Source organism: Brienomyrus brachyistius, chromosome 13, assembly GCF_023856365.1.
Source record: "Brienomyrus brachyistius isolate T26 chromosome 13, BBRACH_0.4, whole genome shotgun sequence".
Taxonomy (NCBI): domain Eukaryota; kingdom Metazoa; phylum Chordata; class Actinopteri; order Osteoglossiformes; family Mormyridae; genus Brienomyrus; species Brienomyrus brachyistius.
This window is the reverse complement of record NC_064545.1, coordinates 10,894,234-10,913,574: the sequence shown is the minus strand read 5'-3', so window position 1 is coordinate 10,913,574 and position 19,341 is coordinate 10,894,234. Positions and strand designations below refer to the sequence as shown.

Genomic DNA, 19,341 nt, shown 5'->3' with positions numbered 1-19,341 from the left:
TCTGCATTTAATTTACTCTTTGTTTACCAAACAGAAGAACATGATGTGTTTCTACAGTAGATGATTGGATGAATGTATGAATAAATCTACATTAAAGAATCGCAAGATACCATGTAATGTTTTGGATCGCCGTGTCTCTCTGTCCAGCTGACCTCTTTGACATCCTGCTGCCCATGCTGAACATCTACCAGGAGTTTGTGAGGAACCACCAGTACAGCCTGCAGATCCTGGCTCACTGCAAGCAGAACCGAGACTTCGACAAGCTTCTGAAGCAGTACGAGGCCAAGCCGGACTGCGAGGAGCGCACGCTGGAGACGTTCCTCACCTACCCCATGTTCCAGGTGAGCACCCGCTCCTTGTCCATCCATTAAAGCTTGTAAGTCAGTTTTATACCTCAATGCAATCAGTGAAGTTCCCTTTTCCTAAACACTCCATCGCTTCTGCGGCCATGTGCATTCAGCACGTCATCCCAGATGAAGCTGCCCACTTCCCAGCACATTTCTCACTTACTTCTCTTCTAGGACCTGTGCATGTAACTGGCCAGTTGCATCTACCCAGCTGCCTCTTTCATAAGCTGTCTAGCAGCTGTTCAGGGGCCTGCTGTTGTATAATGATCTGTTTTTCCTGCCAAGGCCCTCATTTGCTTTGCATTCCTCTGGGGCCTAGGCTCTGAGCATTTCTGGGGTCTAATCCGGGCATTTCTGGGTCCTAATGAGGGTGTTTCTGGGCCCTGTTCTGAACTTGTTTGCTATAGTGATAAACTGTTTTTCCAGTCTGAGATGCAGACACTGGGTGTCACGATTTAGATGCTTCACATGTCATTTTACACATTCCCACAGATACAGTCACAGAGATGAGCTCTCTATCTTAGCAGCTTCCTTCATCCACCACTCACGTCCCCCACACTTTGCAGATCCCTCGCTACATCCTAACTCTCCACGAGCTGCTGGCGCACACCCCACATGAGCACGTGGAGAGGAACAGCCTGGAATATGCCAAATCAAAACTGGAAGAGCTATCTAGGTAGGTGGCCCATACACGTCCTCATCATCCTCAGCTCGCAAACAGGCCATCGGTCACATGACCCATAATGTTTCATTGTATCAAAGCAAGGGCTCGTTGCCTTACAGTTTCCATCGGTGTTTGTGCTTTGGACTCATAGGGTCAGAGAATGGTCTCAATGTGAAATGTTTCACCACAGGATTATGCATGATGAGGTCAGCGAGACAGAGAATATCAGGAAGAACCTGGCCATCGAGCGCATGATCATTGAAGGCTGCGAGGTCCTCCTGGACACCAGCCAGACGTTTGTCAGACAAGGTAAAAGCTTCCCCAGTGCTTCTTTTATACTCCTCCTTGCAAAGAGCCAGTAGTAATATGGAAGGTACAGTGACCTGTGCCATTCCATACTCCATCCATACTCCATCCATACTCCTGAGCTGTTATCTGGAGAGGCACAACACTTAAGGCCAAATTGAGCAGTATTGTAAGGGTCCATGGAACAGTGCGTTCCGAAAGTGTATTGGTGGACTGCTTCTCTCATCACCAAACATAATTAGACAGTTGCAAGTCAAATCAGTTGTGAGTCAAGGACAGCAAGTGTCATAGCTCTTCAACAGGGTTCTGGGAACTTCTAATGAGAGAGGCAAAAAAATACATTTAATTCCATAGATGTCCGACAAGAATTTGTATATGCCCCACACGCACACACGCACACACACACACACACACGCACACGCACACGCACACACACACACATACACACACACACACACACACAAGTTTGTAATTTTATCTTTCTGGGGAATCATTCATTTCTATTGGGAAAACTGTAATCCCAACAATAACGACCTTAAACCCAACCCAGCCCCAACCTTAACCACAAGTAACCAAACAAAATATGAGGGCTTTGGCATTTTTAGTTAATGATTGCATTCTCAGATCTTTGTGGGGACCTGAAAAATGGGACATTTGGTCCCCTATAATGTAATATAAACCTAAACCACACACACATACACACACACACCTGCCTGCAACTTGCGACTGTCTGTTTTCTATGAGGTTCCTTTCCCCCCATTGCACAACAGGCTCCCTGATCCAAGTGCCTATGACTGAGAAAGGCAAGATTCCTCGGGGGCGTCTGGGCTCGCTGTCGCTGAGGAAGGAGGGCGAGAGGCAGTGCTTCCTCTTCTCAAAACACCTGATCATCTGCACCAGAGGCTCTGGGGGCAAACTACACCTCACCAAGGTGGGCCATGCCCCAGGGAGCCACCATGCATGGACACACCTGTGTGTGTGTGTGTGTATACGCACGTGTGTGTGCAAAAACTCTTATATTTTGCTTGGTTACTTATGGTTGTGGTTAGGGCTGGGTAGGGGTGAATAAGATGAATGAGCGGTCCCCAAAAAGATATGTTTACCCAACATATGCGTATGCGTGTGCGAGTGTGTGTCCGCGTGGATGTCTGTGTGTGAGCATCGGAGCCAGGCCTTCTTTTCAATGGTCAGTGCTAAGAAGGGGCATTTCATTCCAAAACTGAAAAAGATATGTTTTAGACGATAAGGGGGGTGTTAGTGCATCTGTCCATCTGGACTCTGCTGGGAGTTGCCTAGTTTTGGAGATATTGCCCATAGAAATGTCGGGCTTCACTCGAATATAAATGGGAGTGAATGACATTCTTTCTGTGGCTATTAAAGCACCAGAAAAATACATTTGAAAAATTCAACAGCGATGTCTCTTATCAGACATCATGATCCAGTTACTTTGACTTTGTAGTGAGCAGTTTAATATTTCCCTCTACCAAACTCCACACACCAATCGTGTACTGGGGTGCTCGTGGTCGTACCTTCTGTGGAGTGATACGATTAGTGTGTGGAGTTTGGGTTAGACAGACATATTTACTCTTTATATTCTGTTTGATATTTTTAAAAAATGTTCCAGCTGCTGTATTTTATAGCAATAGTCAGGCATGGGAACAGCACATCATTTAGGATTATTATGTGGGTCAGTGTGCTGAGCCGGCAGGTCACTGGTTTGAGTCCCGCCTCAGCAGAGTAGTCGCACATCCATGAGCTCCTTCAGCAAGGCCTTAACCCCCAGCAACTTGGATGTTGCCCTTTTGCTGTGACTCCCTCCGCCCACCCCCCCCCCCCCCCCCCCGCCCCTCCGAACCCAAGCTTCATGGAGAGCAAAATGGCGGGAAAAGTGATAAAGAGGATCACTCTTGTGTTCTATTTGGGATCCAGCCCCACATTCTGTAAACGAGCAGCGTCTTCATGGAGGTTGCTGTAGATGTGGGTAGATTGCTGTAGGTGTGGGTAGGTTGCTGTAGATGTGGTTAGGTTGCTGTAGATGTGGCTAGGATGCTGTTGATGTGGGTAGGTTGCTGTAGATGTGGCTAAGTTGCTGTGGCTGTGGGTAGGATGCTGAAGAGGGATGCAGGTAGCAGCAGTGTGATGATCTTGCTACCGCTAACATGCCCAGAATACCAGCAATCACTTTCCCTACATTTGTCTGTCCTAGAATGGTGTGGTGTCTCTCATCGACTGCACCCTGATGGAGGAGCCAGAGGGCACCGATGATGAATGTAAGCCCTGTCTGATACCGTCCTGGCGGTCAAAGCACCGCCTTGTGCCAAAGAAGTTGGCATTAGCACGTCAGGGGAGTGTGACATGAATGTCTCGTGGCTCCGCCCCTTTAGCGAAACCGGACAAGAGCGGGCAGGACATGGAGCACCTCGATTTCAAGGTCATCGTGGAGCCCAAAGACGGCCAGTCGTTCACGGTCATCCTGGTGGCCTCCTCGCGTCAGGAGAAGACAGCCTGGACCAGTGACATTAGCCAGGCAAGCGTGCGCAGCGCAGTTATCCACTGTCACAGGGTCATCTCTCTGTCACTGCATGGCTTCAGGGACTGCCGTTACATCCTAGTCACCCGTGTGCCCTAGATTAGTTTATCAGCCAGTTCTTCGTAAGCTCCAGAAACATCTCCTAATGCGTGGTTTCTGTTGTGCTTCTCCAGTTTTATAAAATCTCTGTGTATCAACTGGCCCCCACACTGTCGTATTGGGCAAAGGGAATGTTTAATGGATTCAAAGATTTTCATACCTTTGCATTATGGGTAGTTCAATTTAGCTTTTTATTAAGTTTGTGATTTCTGTTCTCGTTTCATTTAATCTAATGCCATTTCCCTGCTGACCAAAATTTTATTCAGAGAGATGTATATGGTTGTCTTCTGTTTCCTAGAATAAGCTTGCATCCACTTTCTTCATATGTACACTTCTAGAATATTATAATTTTAGCTTTATTCATGTGTACTGGCTGGGCCCAGTTCGGTCCATAATGGCGCGGCACATCCTGTCCTTTGCTGATGTCCTACCTCTCTGTCCGAAACGCAGTGCATCGACAACATCCGCTGCAATGGGCTCATGATGAATGCCTTTGAGGAAAACTCTAAAGTCACCGTTCCACAGATGATCAAGTGAGTCCTTGTTGTGATTGTGCCAGTGGCTGGCAGCCTCTGTAGTGTGTGTGCGTGTGTGTGAGTGAGTGAGTGAGAAAGAGAGAGAGAGAGAGAGAGAGTGACCTCGTGCATGTCTGAGGGCCTGAATCTTTTATTTTTCTGTATAGCTCACAGGTGCTTGTTTGTGTGAGGGTGAGTGTGTGTTTGTAAATAGTAAATTATTATATTGTGGGGACCAGAACCTTTTTTTACCTTGTGAGGAGATTTTGGAGGAGATTGGTCTCCACAAAGTTAACCTCAATTTTATAAAAATCTGTGACCACTGAAATAGGTCCGTGACCATAAGTGGAAATTAGCGGAAGAACATTTTAAAACGAATTTGAGGAAGCACTTCTTTACACAGCATGTAGTTAGAGTATGGAATAGTCTCCCTGTTAGTGTAGTGCAAGCTAAAACCCTGGGTTCCTTTAAATCAGAGCTAGATAAGATATTAATAACTCTGAGCTATAAGTCAAGTTCTCCCCAAATGAGCTCCTTTGGAAATTTCTTATGCACAGTCCAGAAACTAAAAATGCCAAAAGTCTTGTTTCTTTTCTGGTTACTTATGGATAAGGTTCAGGTTGGGTTGAGGTTGTCATTGTTGGGATGAGGATTATGCCCATAGAAATGGATGGACGGATGGATGTCAACCCTAACCCTAACCCTGACCCTAACCCTAACCCTAACCCTGACCCTAACCCTAACCCTGACCCTAACCCTAACCCTGACCCTAACCCTAACCCTAACCCTGACTTTTGGCATTTTTAGTCACTCACAAATCTGTGTGTGACTCTGCGCATCTGTCTCTATATGCATGTTCTTTTGTGTCTTTAGGCTACAGTCCTTCACTGCGCACGTCTGCACATTTGCCTAAGACCGTGTGCATTCGTGACACCCTCTCCTGTCTTCCAAGCAGGTCTGATGCCAGCCTGTACTGCGACGACGTGGACATCCGCTTCAGCAAGATGATGAACTCCTGCAAGGTGCTGCAGATCCGCTACGCCAGTGTGGAGCGGCTTCTCGAGCGGCTGACGGACCTGCGCTTCCTCTCCATCGACTTTCTCAACACCTTCCTGCATTCCTACCGCGTCTTCACCAACGCCGATGTGGTGCTGGACAAGCTCATCGCCATCTACAAGAAGCCCATCAGCGCCATCCCCGCCAGGTGTGTGCCATAGTAGCCGACTGTTTCCGCCCGCCCCCCCTTTCTCTCCTGGTTCTGTTACCATGGCAACGGGCCACTCTATGCGGCAGAGCCCTGCCCAAACCAGTCCGCTTTCCACAGAGGACCTAAAGTGTTAAATTATTGATCTCAGCTCTTAGCGCCCAGCCCCCAGCTCCGACTCAGCGCCTCCCCGTTCCGTGAAACTGCCCTCGAACAGCACAGCCCGCCCCCGTTTGGCTGCCGCTGCTAGTGGCCCGAGCCTCCGGCACTGTCACTCGTCGGGCTATTTATAGCCGCTCATGAGCGGGGACTCTCTCTGTGTGGGAGCGCTTTTCTGCAACAGCGCGTCTCAAACAAACGCCTCGAGACTTCGAGCAGCCCTCCAATCCTCCCTCTCCGCATTGTGTTTCGCCACTGAAATTAGCGTGCTGCTTTTGAGAGCTCACCCTCAGAAGCCCGGCTCCCTTCCCGTATTCACTCCTTCATCCCTCACCGGCAGCCCATCTATGTCTAATCATTCCCATTAGCTGCGCTGAAAAACTGCACTGTCTCCCCTCTACCCAGATCCCTAGAACTGTTCTTCGCCAGCAGCCAAAACAACAAACTCCTTTACGGAGAGCCTCCGAAATCTCCACGGGCGAGCCGCAAGTTCTCCTCCCCTCCCCCGCTCTCCATCGGCAAGTCCTCGTCCCCTAATCGCCGGCGCAAGCTCTCGCTCAACATCCCTATCATCACGGGTGGAAAGGCCCTGGACCTGGCTGCTCTCAGCTGCTCTCCCAACGGCTACACCAGCATGTACTCCTCCGTGTCGCCATTCAGCAAGACCTCGCTGGATATCAGCAAGCTCTACATCTCCAGCAGCGTGTCCAGCAAGATCCCTGATGAGGGCGAGGCCAAAGCTGACAGGACTGAAGAGTCCGCCCGCTGCAAACAGGGTTGGTGCCAAGAGGGAGCTAAGAACAGCAATGAATTTTATTACATATCTGTAAAAGCTCTAAATGTGTTGGAAGTCAGTGATACAAAATCTACTTCAGATTCCTACTTCCAATGAGTGAGAAGTGTGTGTTTTGAACCTACCGCAGATAACTCAGTTAGAGAGGAGTGCGATGTCGACCAAAACCAGAGTGATGATGCAGAGACGGACACGTCGCCCACCAAGTCACCCACTACTCCTAAAAACGTCAAAAGCAAAAGTTCCTCAGGTAGGATTTCACAAAGAGGCCACAAAATCTACCTCAGACCCCTGAGCAGAACACAACAGAACCTTAATTTCTTTTCCTGCACTTGTGAATTTGCATAATTCAGATCTCCTTATTGCACTCGGGGTAAGCTGCGTTGCTGACGTCTAGCGTGGAATCTGCGATCCCTGTCAATAAGGGATTTCGTGGCTGTGTTGGCGGTGTCTCCTCGGCCTCGCAACTTGCAGAAACACGGAGGAAAACGCACTGGTGTGCTGTGGGAACAGACCTCGGTAAAGCACGATTTATGCAGATTCCCTTTGCCCTGCGTCAAGAGCCCACTCAGTGCAGGGAACTCCAGAGCCATCTGTGAGTAGGTGGCAGGAAGGCTTGTACCTTAGCAACCATCTGTGTGCTTCTCTGCCACCCCCAAAGGTAGACGTATTAGAGCGTGGAACACTGTCGGCCGTGGGCGGTACACTGTTCCCAAAGGGTGGTGTTCCGTTAGCTGATGTACTGATATCACTATCTCGGTAATACACTGTCTATGATGGGAGGTGTTCTGTTAGCTGGGATACTGTCCCTGATGATTTATACATTGTCTCTGATGGATGGTATTCTGTTAGCTGAGATACTGTCCCTAGTGGTCTATGCACTCTCTCTGATGGGAGGTCTGTTAGCTGGGATACTTTCCCTGATGGTCTGTACACTCTCTCAGACGGGTGGTGGTCTGTTACGTGGGACACTGTCCCTGATGGTCTATACACTCTCTCTGATTAGTGATGTTCTGTTAGCTGGGATACTGTCCCTGATGGTCTATACACTGTCTCTGATGGGTGGTGTTCCGTTAGCTGAGACACTGTCCCCGATGGTCTACAAGCTCTCTCTGATGGGAGGTGGTCTGTTAGCTGGGATACTGTCCCTGGTGGTATGTACACTCTCTCTGACGGGTGGTGTTCTGTTAGCTGAGATACTGTCCCTGGTGGTCTGTACACTCTCTCTGATGGGTGGTGTTCTGTTAGCTGGAACACTGTCCCTGGTGGTCTGTACACTCTCTCTGACGGGTGGTGTTCTGTTAGCTGAGATACTGTCCCTGGTGGTCTGTACACTCTCTCTGATGGGTGGTGTTCTGTTAGCTGGAACACTGTCCCTGGTGGTCTGTACACTCTCTCTGACGGGTGGTGTTCTGTTAGCTGGAACACTGTCCCTGGTGGTCTGTACACTCTCTCTGATGGGTGGTGTTCTGTTACGTGGGACACTTTGATGGTTAATACACAGTCTCTGTATTTGTTAGCTGTTCCTGAATGGCTGTCGGATAAATGGCACTTTGTTACTGGTAAACCATAAGCAGTTAGCTTCTGCATTGTCAGAAAGGGTGCAACAGTTCAGTCCACTGCTTTATAAAGTGCAGTACGTTGCTTTGGATGACTGTGACTATGTTTATGATCTTCAAAGATCTCCAATAACACACTTTTGGTACTATGGGAGGCAAGGAGCTGGGGGATCCCATCATCGACATGTAAGAGTCTGTCAATAGCTGAAGATGAATTGAACACAGAGACCTTCACCCCCCTCCACTGCTGTAAATCATTCACTGAGCCGATGCTTCCTTTTCATCTTAGCGCAGCGTTAAGCAGAGTCCCCCCATCCTGGCAGAATTATGAGTCTTATTTAGACAAATGCAGAGGCAGTGTGCTACAGTTAATAATCTGTGTTCTTTTGGCGACCCCTGCTGGTGACGTGTAGAACACGCACGCATAATGTTCAGCATGTGGTACTATTGTTTATTCATTTACTTTATACGTGATTTAAAATATGATTAGCACTTGCCTGCTGTTGACAGAACACCTGAACATTATTAACATTCCTTTTAGATTAACTACCGGTCAACTCACCACAGAGATGTGGTTTTAATTACTACCATTATCCATGCAAATCATATCACCATAAATGCTGGTGTGTATGCTAATGTGAGTTCAGAACCAGAACCATTTTTTCAGTAAGGGGAGGGGAAGTAGCATTTATTCTAGGGCACGTTTTATGTAATAGGCTTTACGTTTATATATTTTAAGAATAGTAGCATCCTATCCCTGTGTGTGGAGGTTTCCATTTGGGTGGACTGCTGTGTCACAGTTGCTGATGCTGATTTTGCAAGTGCTGTGGTTTAGTTGGGTATCCCCTGTCCCCTCTATGTTCCCTAACTTTGTGCATTGTGGGATAGGCTCCAGATTTACTGTGACTCTGCACTAGACAAGCAGCTCTCAACAATACATGAATAGATTGAAGTGTTATTAAGTATATTTTGATTTATATTTATATTTTGTATTTTGAGTGGAACAACTTTCAACTTTCAAATATTCTTTTTTGACAACTAGTTAGTAGTAAGAAGTCTTTTCTGACATGCTTTACATTGCTATTTTTCATCATACGCCTGTTTGTAAGTGTGTGCCGCTTACCTTATCTTACCTGCTTGTAAGCCTGTTGTTTTTCTGCCAGAATTCTCTCTGTTCTCCTACAACAATGGCATGGTGGTGTCATCCTGCCGCGAGCTGGACAACACGCGCAGTGCCCTGTCCGCCGCCTCGGCTTTTGCTATTGCCACCGCCGGCGCCAACGAAGGCACTCCCACCAAGGAGAAATACCGTCGCATGTCGCTGGCCAGCACAGGTAAGCCGGCACGGACACTCCACCCTTAGGAGACGGCAGGGCGTCATCCCAGACTCCCCAGCTAACCTGCTCATCATCTATCCCCCTACCATCAGGTTTTCCCACCGACCAGAGAAACGGCGATAAGGAATTCGTGATCCGACGGGCCGCCACCAACAGGGTCCTCAACGTTCTCCGGCACTGGGTGTCCAAGCATTCGCAGGTAGAGCACTTATGCTGGGCCACTGCTGCAGTGGTGCCTGTCTCTGGTATCGATATGTAGCTGAGGGCACCTTCCGGGGGTTCTGTGCTCCACCTAGGACTTTGAGAGCAACACGGAGCTGAAACAGAAGGTGATCAGCTTCCTGGAGGAGGTCATCCACGACCCTGAGCTCCTGACCCAGGAGAGGAAAGCAGCGGCCAACATCATCAGGTCACAGCCTTTCCAAAACTCACCACAGCCTCCACTTCAGAGATGACTAAGAGTTTGTTTCCAATCACTTGTCAGCGGCGGTTCTGTTATAAGCCTATAGGGGATCAGGGACTTAAAACCACACAGGACAGCGTAAGTCTTTGAGTGAGGGAGGAGATGTGATTTACGCCTGTGTGGTCCTTGCAGAACACTGACCCAAGAGGACCCGGGGGACAGCCAGATTAGTTTGGAGGAGGTGACACAGCTGGTGAGTGCGACTCCAGCGCACTAGAGTCAGGCACCGAAATTCTGACACATTTCTGTCGTGTTTGGAACCCAGATCGCATTAATAGAAGGGCAGTACATTTCTCCTCCCCTCGAATTGGTTTTGCTGGTGGTCTGCTTCCTTTACACACCGTTAGCGGGAATCTAGCGACACTATTTATGGGGCTGAGCCATGCGCGGAACGCATGACAACCGGTAACCATGCGTGTCTGTTGCACATCTGACAGGCGGAGGCTGGGAAGGCGGAACCCTTCGAGAACCACTCCGCCCTGGAGATCGCTGAGCAGCTCACCCTGCTCGATCACCTGGTCTTCAAGGTCATTCCTTATGAGTAAGTGGACTGGAGGGCTGTCACTGGGAGAAATGGAACAGCATGCTCATAGAGAGCGGGAATGAGGAAGGAGATAAAGTCACGCGTGTTAGGAGCTGGGGGGAGGGGGGGGGGGGGGCGCTATGGCAGGCGGATTCAAGAGGGAAGATGCCAGAAGAACACAGTGGCCCCAACATGAATCCATATTTTTGCTACATACCATCTCCTCAGTGGATCAGAGCTCCCACGCTGAGTGTTTTTATACACTGCACTTGGAAATGATGTGCAAATTGTTCAGCTATTCAAACTTGATCAACGCATTTCTTCGGACAATATCTTGCTCCATCCATCGACTCACACAGAAACATGCCAGCTCCACAGCTTACAAGGCAGCAGAACAATAAAAATATTTTCAAGATCAGATAAAAGTCATTTTAGAATTTTTAATTCTAAAGAGCAGTACTTACATTTTTTTATGGTCCTGAGGCAACCACCCCCACCTCGCAGCTATAGGGGGCTCTTCTGGGACATTCGGAGTAGAATTTGGTTAGTATAGTCTCAGTCACGGTCATATCACATTCATTCCACTGAAATGATAGTATTTGGATCTACTGGACTTGGTGTTTGCGTGTGATTTCATCATTGTGCTCTTTCGCAGGGAGTTCTTTGGACAAGGCTGGATGAAGAATGACAAAAGTGAGCGAACCCCCTACATTATGAAGACCACGAAACATTTCAATGATGTACGTACGGCCTGCTCTATTCACACATCAAAAAGCAACCTGCAAAATAATTATCATAATAATTGCGATGCTATTGGACCTTCTGAATATCTTCCCGGAGATGTGATATTTTAGATTTGCATTTGCAATTTAATATTCCATTTTAATGACATCCATTTTAATGATTATTTAAATGATGGTACTAATTTGTAAGCGATGTTGGTAAGTACTATATAAAGATTCTACCTACACTCCGCTAAATCATTACTCCAGCACCCATCAACTGCTTAAGTGTAATAAAAGCTTAATATTTCCTGTTTTAGTTCTTTATTTTGGTCATTCAGATTCCGCGCCTCCCCAGTGCACTTTGCTTGGTCAATTCAGTATTAAAACTGAAACTCAATAGCACCACACCTTCTGTACTGAATGAGCAGTTGTGGATGGTATCATGTCCATGGAAATTGTGTAGAAGCAGAGATCCCTTCTTCAAGGCCATGGTTTTTCCATCTGTGTGGTCTTGGGTGGATCAACGCTGAGGAACCATCTATGTATTTATTACGATGATCTTCGTCTTAGATTTTCCAACGGAAATAGTTAGGAAACTTGAGACCTGTGAAATAAGCCAGTCCATTATTAATGAACGGCTCACACGACAGCCATGAACAGCAGAAGTCACTTAGTCTGATAAAGCTTAATTGTCATCTCAGCCGTGTACAGTACACAGTGAAACGAAATAATGAAACAGCATTTATGACGGGACAGATATTATAGTGATAAAAGTCAGGGCACATAACATACATTTCACATCAAAGAAGCAATGGACAGGCATAATACATTATTCTGGGAAATTAGTGCATGGAAGAAGTGTCCATTCTTAGAGTCTGCAGTGTAGCAGATATAAATTATATTTTTTAGTAGTTCAGTATGGGCTGCAGTAATTCAGTCCACTGCACAGTGAGTGAAGTGCGTAAAGTCATGCCATGTGAGGCATCGCTTACTGTATGTTCTTCTCTATGCTGCTGTCCTGGAAGATAAGCAATCTGATCGCCACGGAGATCCTGCGCTGCGATGAGGTGAACGCGCGGGTGGCGGTGATGGAGAAGTGGGTGGCGGTGGCCGACATATGCCGCTGCCTGCACAACTACAACGCAGTGCTGGAGATCACCTCGTCCCTCAACCGCAGCCCCATCTTCCGCCTGAAGAAGACCTGGCTCAAAGTGTCCAAGCAGGTGGGTCACCATACTTTGGCCGTAGACCAAAAATATGAAGTTCCTTCCTACAGAACTGTTTCTGTCGATGTCTGTGTACTTCTCAGCATAATTACAACGACAGACTGTTCCTCACTGCATAGACTATTCTAACTAATGGCTAGAAGGTGCAGACAGCAGGCCTTTACTTCATTTAATGAAGATGAATTGTTACAAACACATTCATAACAAATAATAATGCATCCATAAAGCATTATAAACATGGCTATAAATATGTATCAAAATGCATAATACATTATAACCATGTGTATTATGCATTATAAATGCTTTATGAGACTCTCATCTATAACGCACCATAGATACTTTTCTAATACATTTTAATGATCAGTAAAAACATTAAGGATGCTTTGTACTGCATTATAAAGGTGTCTATAGTGCATTATAGTTGAGAGCATCATAAAGCGTTGACAATGCACTATAGATACCTAGATACCTAACAGTGCATTATAGATGAGAGTTTCACAAGGCATTATGCATTATGTCATAATGCATTGTGTCATAATGCATTATAAACATGGCTATAATAACTTTATAAATATTTATAGCCATGTTTATAATGGTTCATGATTCATTACTAAAAAGATGGCCTTCAGTAAAGTGTTGTCAGATATTACAGCTGCTGTGATTTTTAATGCCTGAAACTCAAGGCTTATATTTTTCCATTAGACAAAGACGGTGATCGACAAGCTACAGAGGCTGGTATCATCTGAGGGCAGGTTCAAGAACCTGAGAGAGGCTTTGAAGAAGTAAGTGTCAAGGTGCCCTGATCTGTTTGATGTATTGAATATATCATTGGTCGTTTTTGTTGTCTTCATAACTATAGATGCAAGGTTCAGTGTAACACTCCTGTATCAAAACAAGGTCATGGGGCGATTACGGTGATGTCAGGGCTAACTAAGGTTGTCTTGATAGGCACAGGTGTATCCTAACTGCCTTTGTATGTCCTGTCTGTCAGCTGTGACCCTCCCTGCGTCCCCTACCTGGGGATGTACCTCACAGATCTGGCCTTCATTGAAGAGGGGACACCAAACTACATAGAGGACAACCTGGTCAACTTCTCCAAGATGAGGATGGTCAGTCAGACCGGAGCATACTGAGCCCGATAAACATGGTGTCTGTTCAAAATTGGCTGTGGCAGTATGAAGGAATATTGTCAGCAGCCATTTTACATGCTGCTAAACACTCGTTTTTGGTTTCTCCTGTCCAGATTTCCCACATCATAAGAGAAATCAGACAGTTTCAACAGACGGCTTATAAGATTGACTACCAGCCAAAGGTAATGCCTTTTATCCTTTCATTTAATTAAAAAGTCTTTTGTGGTGTAACAGTGGTTCGGTGCATAGAAATGGAGATTAAACAGACGTGTCAGAGCACTGTTATGGACATTAGGCCTAAATACGTCACATTATAGTAAAGCTAAGAGCAAAGCTTATTCAATCAGAATAATACGCCACCAGTATACACCTGCCCAACAGACAGTTAACAGGCAGGATTCTGTGACAAAATAATGACTTGAGAACTTTCTGCCGAAATGCCCGTGCGCAAGAAAACCGGCTTTATGTCGTTAAGATACAGGAATATTGTCATCTCTTCTTCTCATCGTTCGAGAGATTTCGAGCCAAATACAATTTGCGAAGTACAGAAAGACAGGGTGTATGTGTGCGTACGGAGACAATGCTGGCATTGAGATCAAACCATATTGCGTTGCAGACTTCTCAGTATCTGCTGGACCAGAGCTCAGTGCTGGATGAAGAAAGCTTGTATGAAGAATCGCTGAGGATTGAGCCCAAAATGCCAACCTAGGAAGGGTGATGCTTTCTCTGAAGCCTGTTCACTGTACAGACACTATATCACATGTACATAAACTGTTTCTTTGTGTTAGATCATCTTAGACATCCTTTTACTGTGTGTCTGAAAGGACCCCCTGTATCCTTCTGAATAAAACTTGTGTAGAAAAACAGGCTTTTGTACACATGGAGGCAGGGGAGCTGAGGAAATCATTTTGAAGCTCATTTCCTGTATATGGTTTGCCTGCTTTTTATCATATAGTCTGCCATATCATTTTCTTTTTCACGTTTTCACCACAGTTAAAATTCCAAAGGATAAGAAAGATGTTACCAATCATGGCGGTTCTTAATGGTTCTCAGCAGTGTGTCTTTAAATTTAGTTTGCAGAATGTGTATTTTAATATTCGACCACTTTAAAAAATTATTTCTACACCACATTTTTTTTTTATGTAGGACTCAACCTTGCATGTTAATCGGTTTCCTTATTTTTATTTAAGTGTTTAATCAAGTTACGGCAGCCAATGTAGCAATTTAGAAAAGAAAAGGTTTAAAACCAGGATAAACTATGAAGATATATTTATACCAATAAATAAACCGAGTGATACCAAAACATGTGCATGCCCAGAATGAACAGTCAGAAGCAGCTGGTGAAATCTCCACCAACTAATTTGCCGTTCTTGTGATTTACTGCTTATCACTGAGTCAGCTGTGATATGTAATCTGTAAAAATCCCACTATTTATATTTTTTGTGTCAGTCCCAGCTGGTTGGGATATTAAATCATATAATTCTCAGATACATGCCTATTATGTTTCTTTCTGGATCCACATCATAGGTTGTTGCTACTCAAGTTTTTTTTTCTTGATTTATTTTTTTTTTTATTCTCGTAATACACCTTCCTAGGCAGGTATTTAACGTACTTGCAGTTTGCTGTAGGGCAACAGGGGGTGTCGAAGTTAGGGGCATGAATGGGTTGCCTTTTCCCAGAAGATGCCCTGCTATAGCACCCTTAAGCAAGGTCCTGAGTCTGAATTGCTTCAGTAAAACATTCAGCTGTATGCATTTGTGAAAATCATCTCATTGAACTGATGAGATCTGTAAATGAATTAACCAGCAGATCGAAGTCCCTGGTTTCACTGGGCACGCTGACAATTTTAATATACAATGTAACTAGCTGGACTAAAAATGCCTGTTTCTTGTGACAAAGTGTTTCAAGGGTTTTGCATGTCTGATGTGTTGACAAGTGATTCTTTTGTCCCAAATGAACCCAGTTAAATTTGTTAATGAGCTGTAAAACAGTTTGGTTATTTAAGACGCAGTTGATCATCACAATGTCCTTATGTTGTCCCCATTTGGGACATTGAAACAGCCAAAGTCAAAATGCCATTTAGAAAAATAGGTAAATAAGTGACAATGAAGTATTTCTTTTTGGCAATAATGTGTTTTTTTTTCCATAATTATTTTCAGGAAATGTTTGTTTGTGAAGCAGAATACATAAATATATTTAATCCTGTAGTTTTTCTAACATTGTCAAAGCTCATTTTCTTATTTGTATTGGGGGAGAAGTATATGTAAAAGTATAGAAAAATTAAATCATTAACACATTTATAATAACATGACTATGGAGTACCAAGTATACATACATATGTATGTATAAATATCTATGTATGAAAGACAAGATCTGAAAGACAATCTGCTGTTTGTAATTGTTCTTCCAATAACACAAATAATGACTCACGTCGCCAAATGGGTTATCAAAGAACACTATTGATCAATTAACGAGTCCTTCTTAAACAGCATTTGAAATGTCATTTATAACGAGGCTGAAGTCTGGATAATAGAATAGATTCTACGTCTTTGAGCGAATATTTTGTACACACTTTGCGATCCACCTGATAGAAATGTCATGCTGTATATTTTGTACATGCAGCCTTATATATTTCTTAATGTGTAACAGTGTGAAGCACATCTCTTTACAGTAGTGTATCCTGACAAGCTTAAAACCCAAAATGCTAAGCAGTTTGTGATATTTAGAACTATGATTTAGAAGTAGACGATGACTTTCAAGTGTTTTGCATATACTGTAATCCTGTCTATAAGTACTCTCTTAGCAGGAATATAGTAACGTAGTGCTTCTTCTGTTAATATTTGTAGGATTTTTACAATGTACAGTATAGGAAGACACTCGACGCTCACGTGCCAGGCATGCTCCACTGTAACAGTCTTTAAAATAAAACTATATATAGATATACATACTAAACACACGTATACATGCACATCTACTTCTATATTCACATATAAACTAACATTTTGCTGTGAGCAATACCCACTGGTATGAGAATTATCTTTCAATTCTTCAAGTTTATTTCCACAGCTCGAGAAATATTTTCAGTTTTGTATTAAAATGTATGTTTCCTGATTACCTCTTGCTAATAAATCTATTCTATCTCAGGGGGAACGTTGTCGTTATGCATTCTTTACTTTAGTATCTGTTCACTTTCACAGACTGCTTTCAATTAAAAGCCTACATTCGATACATCAGGCACCTAAAACCAAAGACAGCCCCCGCATTTTTGTCCAAACCGCTAGAGGGAAGTGCAGCTTGTGACGAATCCCACAAAGCAGGTACTACCTCTGAAAAGTGGAAGTTATTTAACGCTTCTTCCATATTGCCAACCACGGACTACAGGCAGGGACGGATTACAGACCGGGCCAGTGGGGCCGCTGCCCAGGGGCCCTTGGGGTGCAGGGGGCCCATGGGGCCCCTAGCCCAAAACAATTTGCAACGCTTATCAACAATGTATTTTCGTTTGTCTGTTTTAGAGGGCCTACTTTCTTTCATAATTTATTGTTGTACAAAGTGTATGTGTGTGTATGTGTGCGTTTACCTACCGTGTGTATAAGGAGTAAACGGGGTGATGAGCACACTGGGCAGTGCGAGGTTTGGGAACACCTGAAAACCGCAAAATGACATCGGGTTGGCAAGCAGCCTGCCTTTCTAGGAAGACCGGATAGTGCCGGCAGCACTAGAGAGAGCAAGGCCTGCGGTGAAACTCCCGCACTATGGAGGGAAGACACCCCTAGACACTTACCTGGTCCCAGTGCACCTAGCCTTGGCGCTAAAGGGGGAAATGCTCCAGGCTCTCCTCACCTTGGTCCCCAGAGAGCAGCAAAATCTTGCTGCCCTGAAGGAGGCGCTGGAGCTGCGTTTCGGCCGGGGGCAATCCTGTAGGGGGGGCGCCACCCACAATGCACGCCAGTCCAACCCCAACAGCTGCATATTGAGTGGGCCGGCTTGGCGAGGCTACAGGGCTATACATTAACTGCCTGGTAGCGGAAACACCTGACAAGCCCTCGTGAACACGGAATCCACTATCACCCTGATCTACCTAGGCATGCTACCAGGCACCAGCAAAGCCGCACCAACCGGCTAGCAAACAACTGCTGTGCTGTGTAGTTGACATCAGTGACTGGCGTGCACACAGCCATGAGGGGGAAGAGGTGGCTGCCTGTCCAACTGGCTGGTCGCACCGTATTGCAGGAAGTCTGGCTCGCCGACATCGCAGACCCCTGCAACATTGGGCTGTACCTGCTGACTCGACTAGGGCCCACCATCGATATGCCAGGTGAAGTCCTCCACCTCGCCGCAGTTGTGGTGCCCCTCCAGCATGACAGCGGCTGCTGGGGGCAGAGAGTGAGGAAACCTGCTCGCCGTGGGGAGGGGGCGGCCTGCAGCACCCGGGAAAAGAGCAACACTGACACAGCCCCGTGCTCTGAACCAATCGCAGAACACAGCAACATTGCGGTGGGGACACATCCCGAGACGGTGCAAGGCAGGCAATCATCAAGCCATCCTACAGCCCGTGGGCGGCTCCAGCAGTCCTCGTCACCAAAAAGGATGGAACATGCCGGTTCTGCATCAACTACCGACAGCTGAACATGGTGACGAGGAAGGACTTCTACCTGCTGCCATGCATCTACAACACACTGGACTCCATCGCTGGGTCAACGTGGTTCAGCACCCTGAACTTCCAGACTGGCTACTGGTAGGTCGAATTGGCTCCGGATGCTCGTCCCAAGACCTCTTTCGCCATCAGCCACGGACTATGGCACTTCCAATCGATGCCATTCGGCCTGTGTAATGCCCAGGCCAAGTTCAATAGGCTCATGGAGCGAGTCCTATCCCACATCCCCCAAACCAAGTGTGTCGTCTACAATGATGATCTACTGCTGCACGCCTGCTGCTGCACGCTACTGACTTCGCTTCGGCAATCCGGAACTCATGGACTGTGTTCACCGCGATCTGGTAGGCAGGGTTATGGCTGAACCCCCAGAAGTTCACCTTTCTCCAACACCGGACACACAACCTGGGCCATGTCATCATCGGGGAAGGCGTGGCCACCAATCCCAAAAAGATGGCAGCAGTCCGGGACTGGTGAACCCCGCGTAATGGGAAAGAGGTACGTCGCTTCCTGGGGTTGGCGTCTTATTACAGATGCTTTGTAAAAGATTTCGCCAGCATCGCAAAACCGTTACACCATCTTACAGAGAAGGGAAGTGGTTTTGCATTGCCTGTGCTTCGGCTTTTAACCAGCTTTGTGTGGCGCTCGCCGCCAATGCCCCTGTGCAAGAGTATCTGGATCCATGTTTCCCCTTCATTTTGGACACAGATGCTAGTAACATGGGGCTAGGCGTTGTGCTGTCGCAGGCGGGACCCGAAGGGGAGTGTGTAGTTGCATACTTCAGCCGGACACTTAGCCGGCAGAAGCGCAACTACTGCATGACCCGACGGGAACTGCTGCCCATGATACAGGCATCCAAGCACTTCCGTCCCTACCTCTGTGGCTGGTGGTTCCGGTTGTAGACGGACCACGCGTCACTAGCATAGCTCCTAAATTTCTGGCCCGCTGGTTGGAGATGCTGGCGGATTATGACTTCAAGATCCAGCACTGCTGCCGGGAAGCTGCACGGAAATGCAGATGCCCCTTCCCGCCGCCCCTGCACCACCGACAGCTGCCGTCCCTGTAGCCATCTGATGATTGAACCCCGAACGATCTCTGCTGTCCAGT

General features: G+C 46.3%; 1 protein-coding gene across 1 annotated transcript in view; it reads left to right on the top strand.

Moving 5' to 3' along the window:
- The window catches only part of rasgrf1 (Ras protein specific guanine nucleotide releasing factor 1), a 30,878-nt gene extending 14,148 nt beyond the window's left edge, over window positions 1-16,730 (top strand). The window contains 21 exon segments of the mRNA XM_048973238.1: window positions 148-341; window positions 914-1,023; window positions 1,202-1,320; window positions 2,088-2,248; window positions 3,524-3,587; window positions 3,702-3,844; window positions 4,397-4,479; window positions 5,417-5,665; window positions 6,230-6,600; window positions 6,748-6,867; window positions 9,340-9,510; window positions 9,606-9,712; window positions 9,810-9,922; window positions 10,109-10,169; window positions 10,414-10,517; window positions 11,155-11,239; window positions 12,250-12,447; window positions 13,153-13,232; window positions 13,442-13,559; window positions 13,694-13,762; window positions 14,197-16,730. Of these exon segments, the coding sequence (XP_048829195.1) occupies window positions 148-341; window positions 914-1,023; window positions 1,202-1,320; window positions 2,088-2,248; window positions 3,524-3,587; window positions 3,702-3,844; window positions 4,397-4,479; window positions 5,417-5,665; window positions 6,230-6,600; window positions 6,748-6,867; window positions 9,340-9,510; window positions 9,606-9,712; window positions 9,810-9,922; window positions 10,109-10,169; window positions 10,414-10,517; window positions 11,155-11,239; window positions 12,250-12,447; window positions 13,153-13,232; window positions 13,442-13,559; window positions 13,694-13,762; window positions 14,197-14,289 (2,813 nt within the window). The 3' untranslated portion in view covers window positions 14,290-16,730.
- Window positions 16,731-19,341: the final 2,611 nt, after the last annotated feature.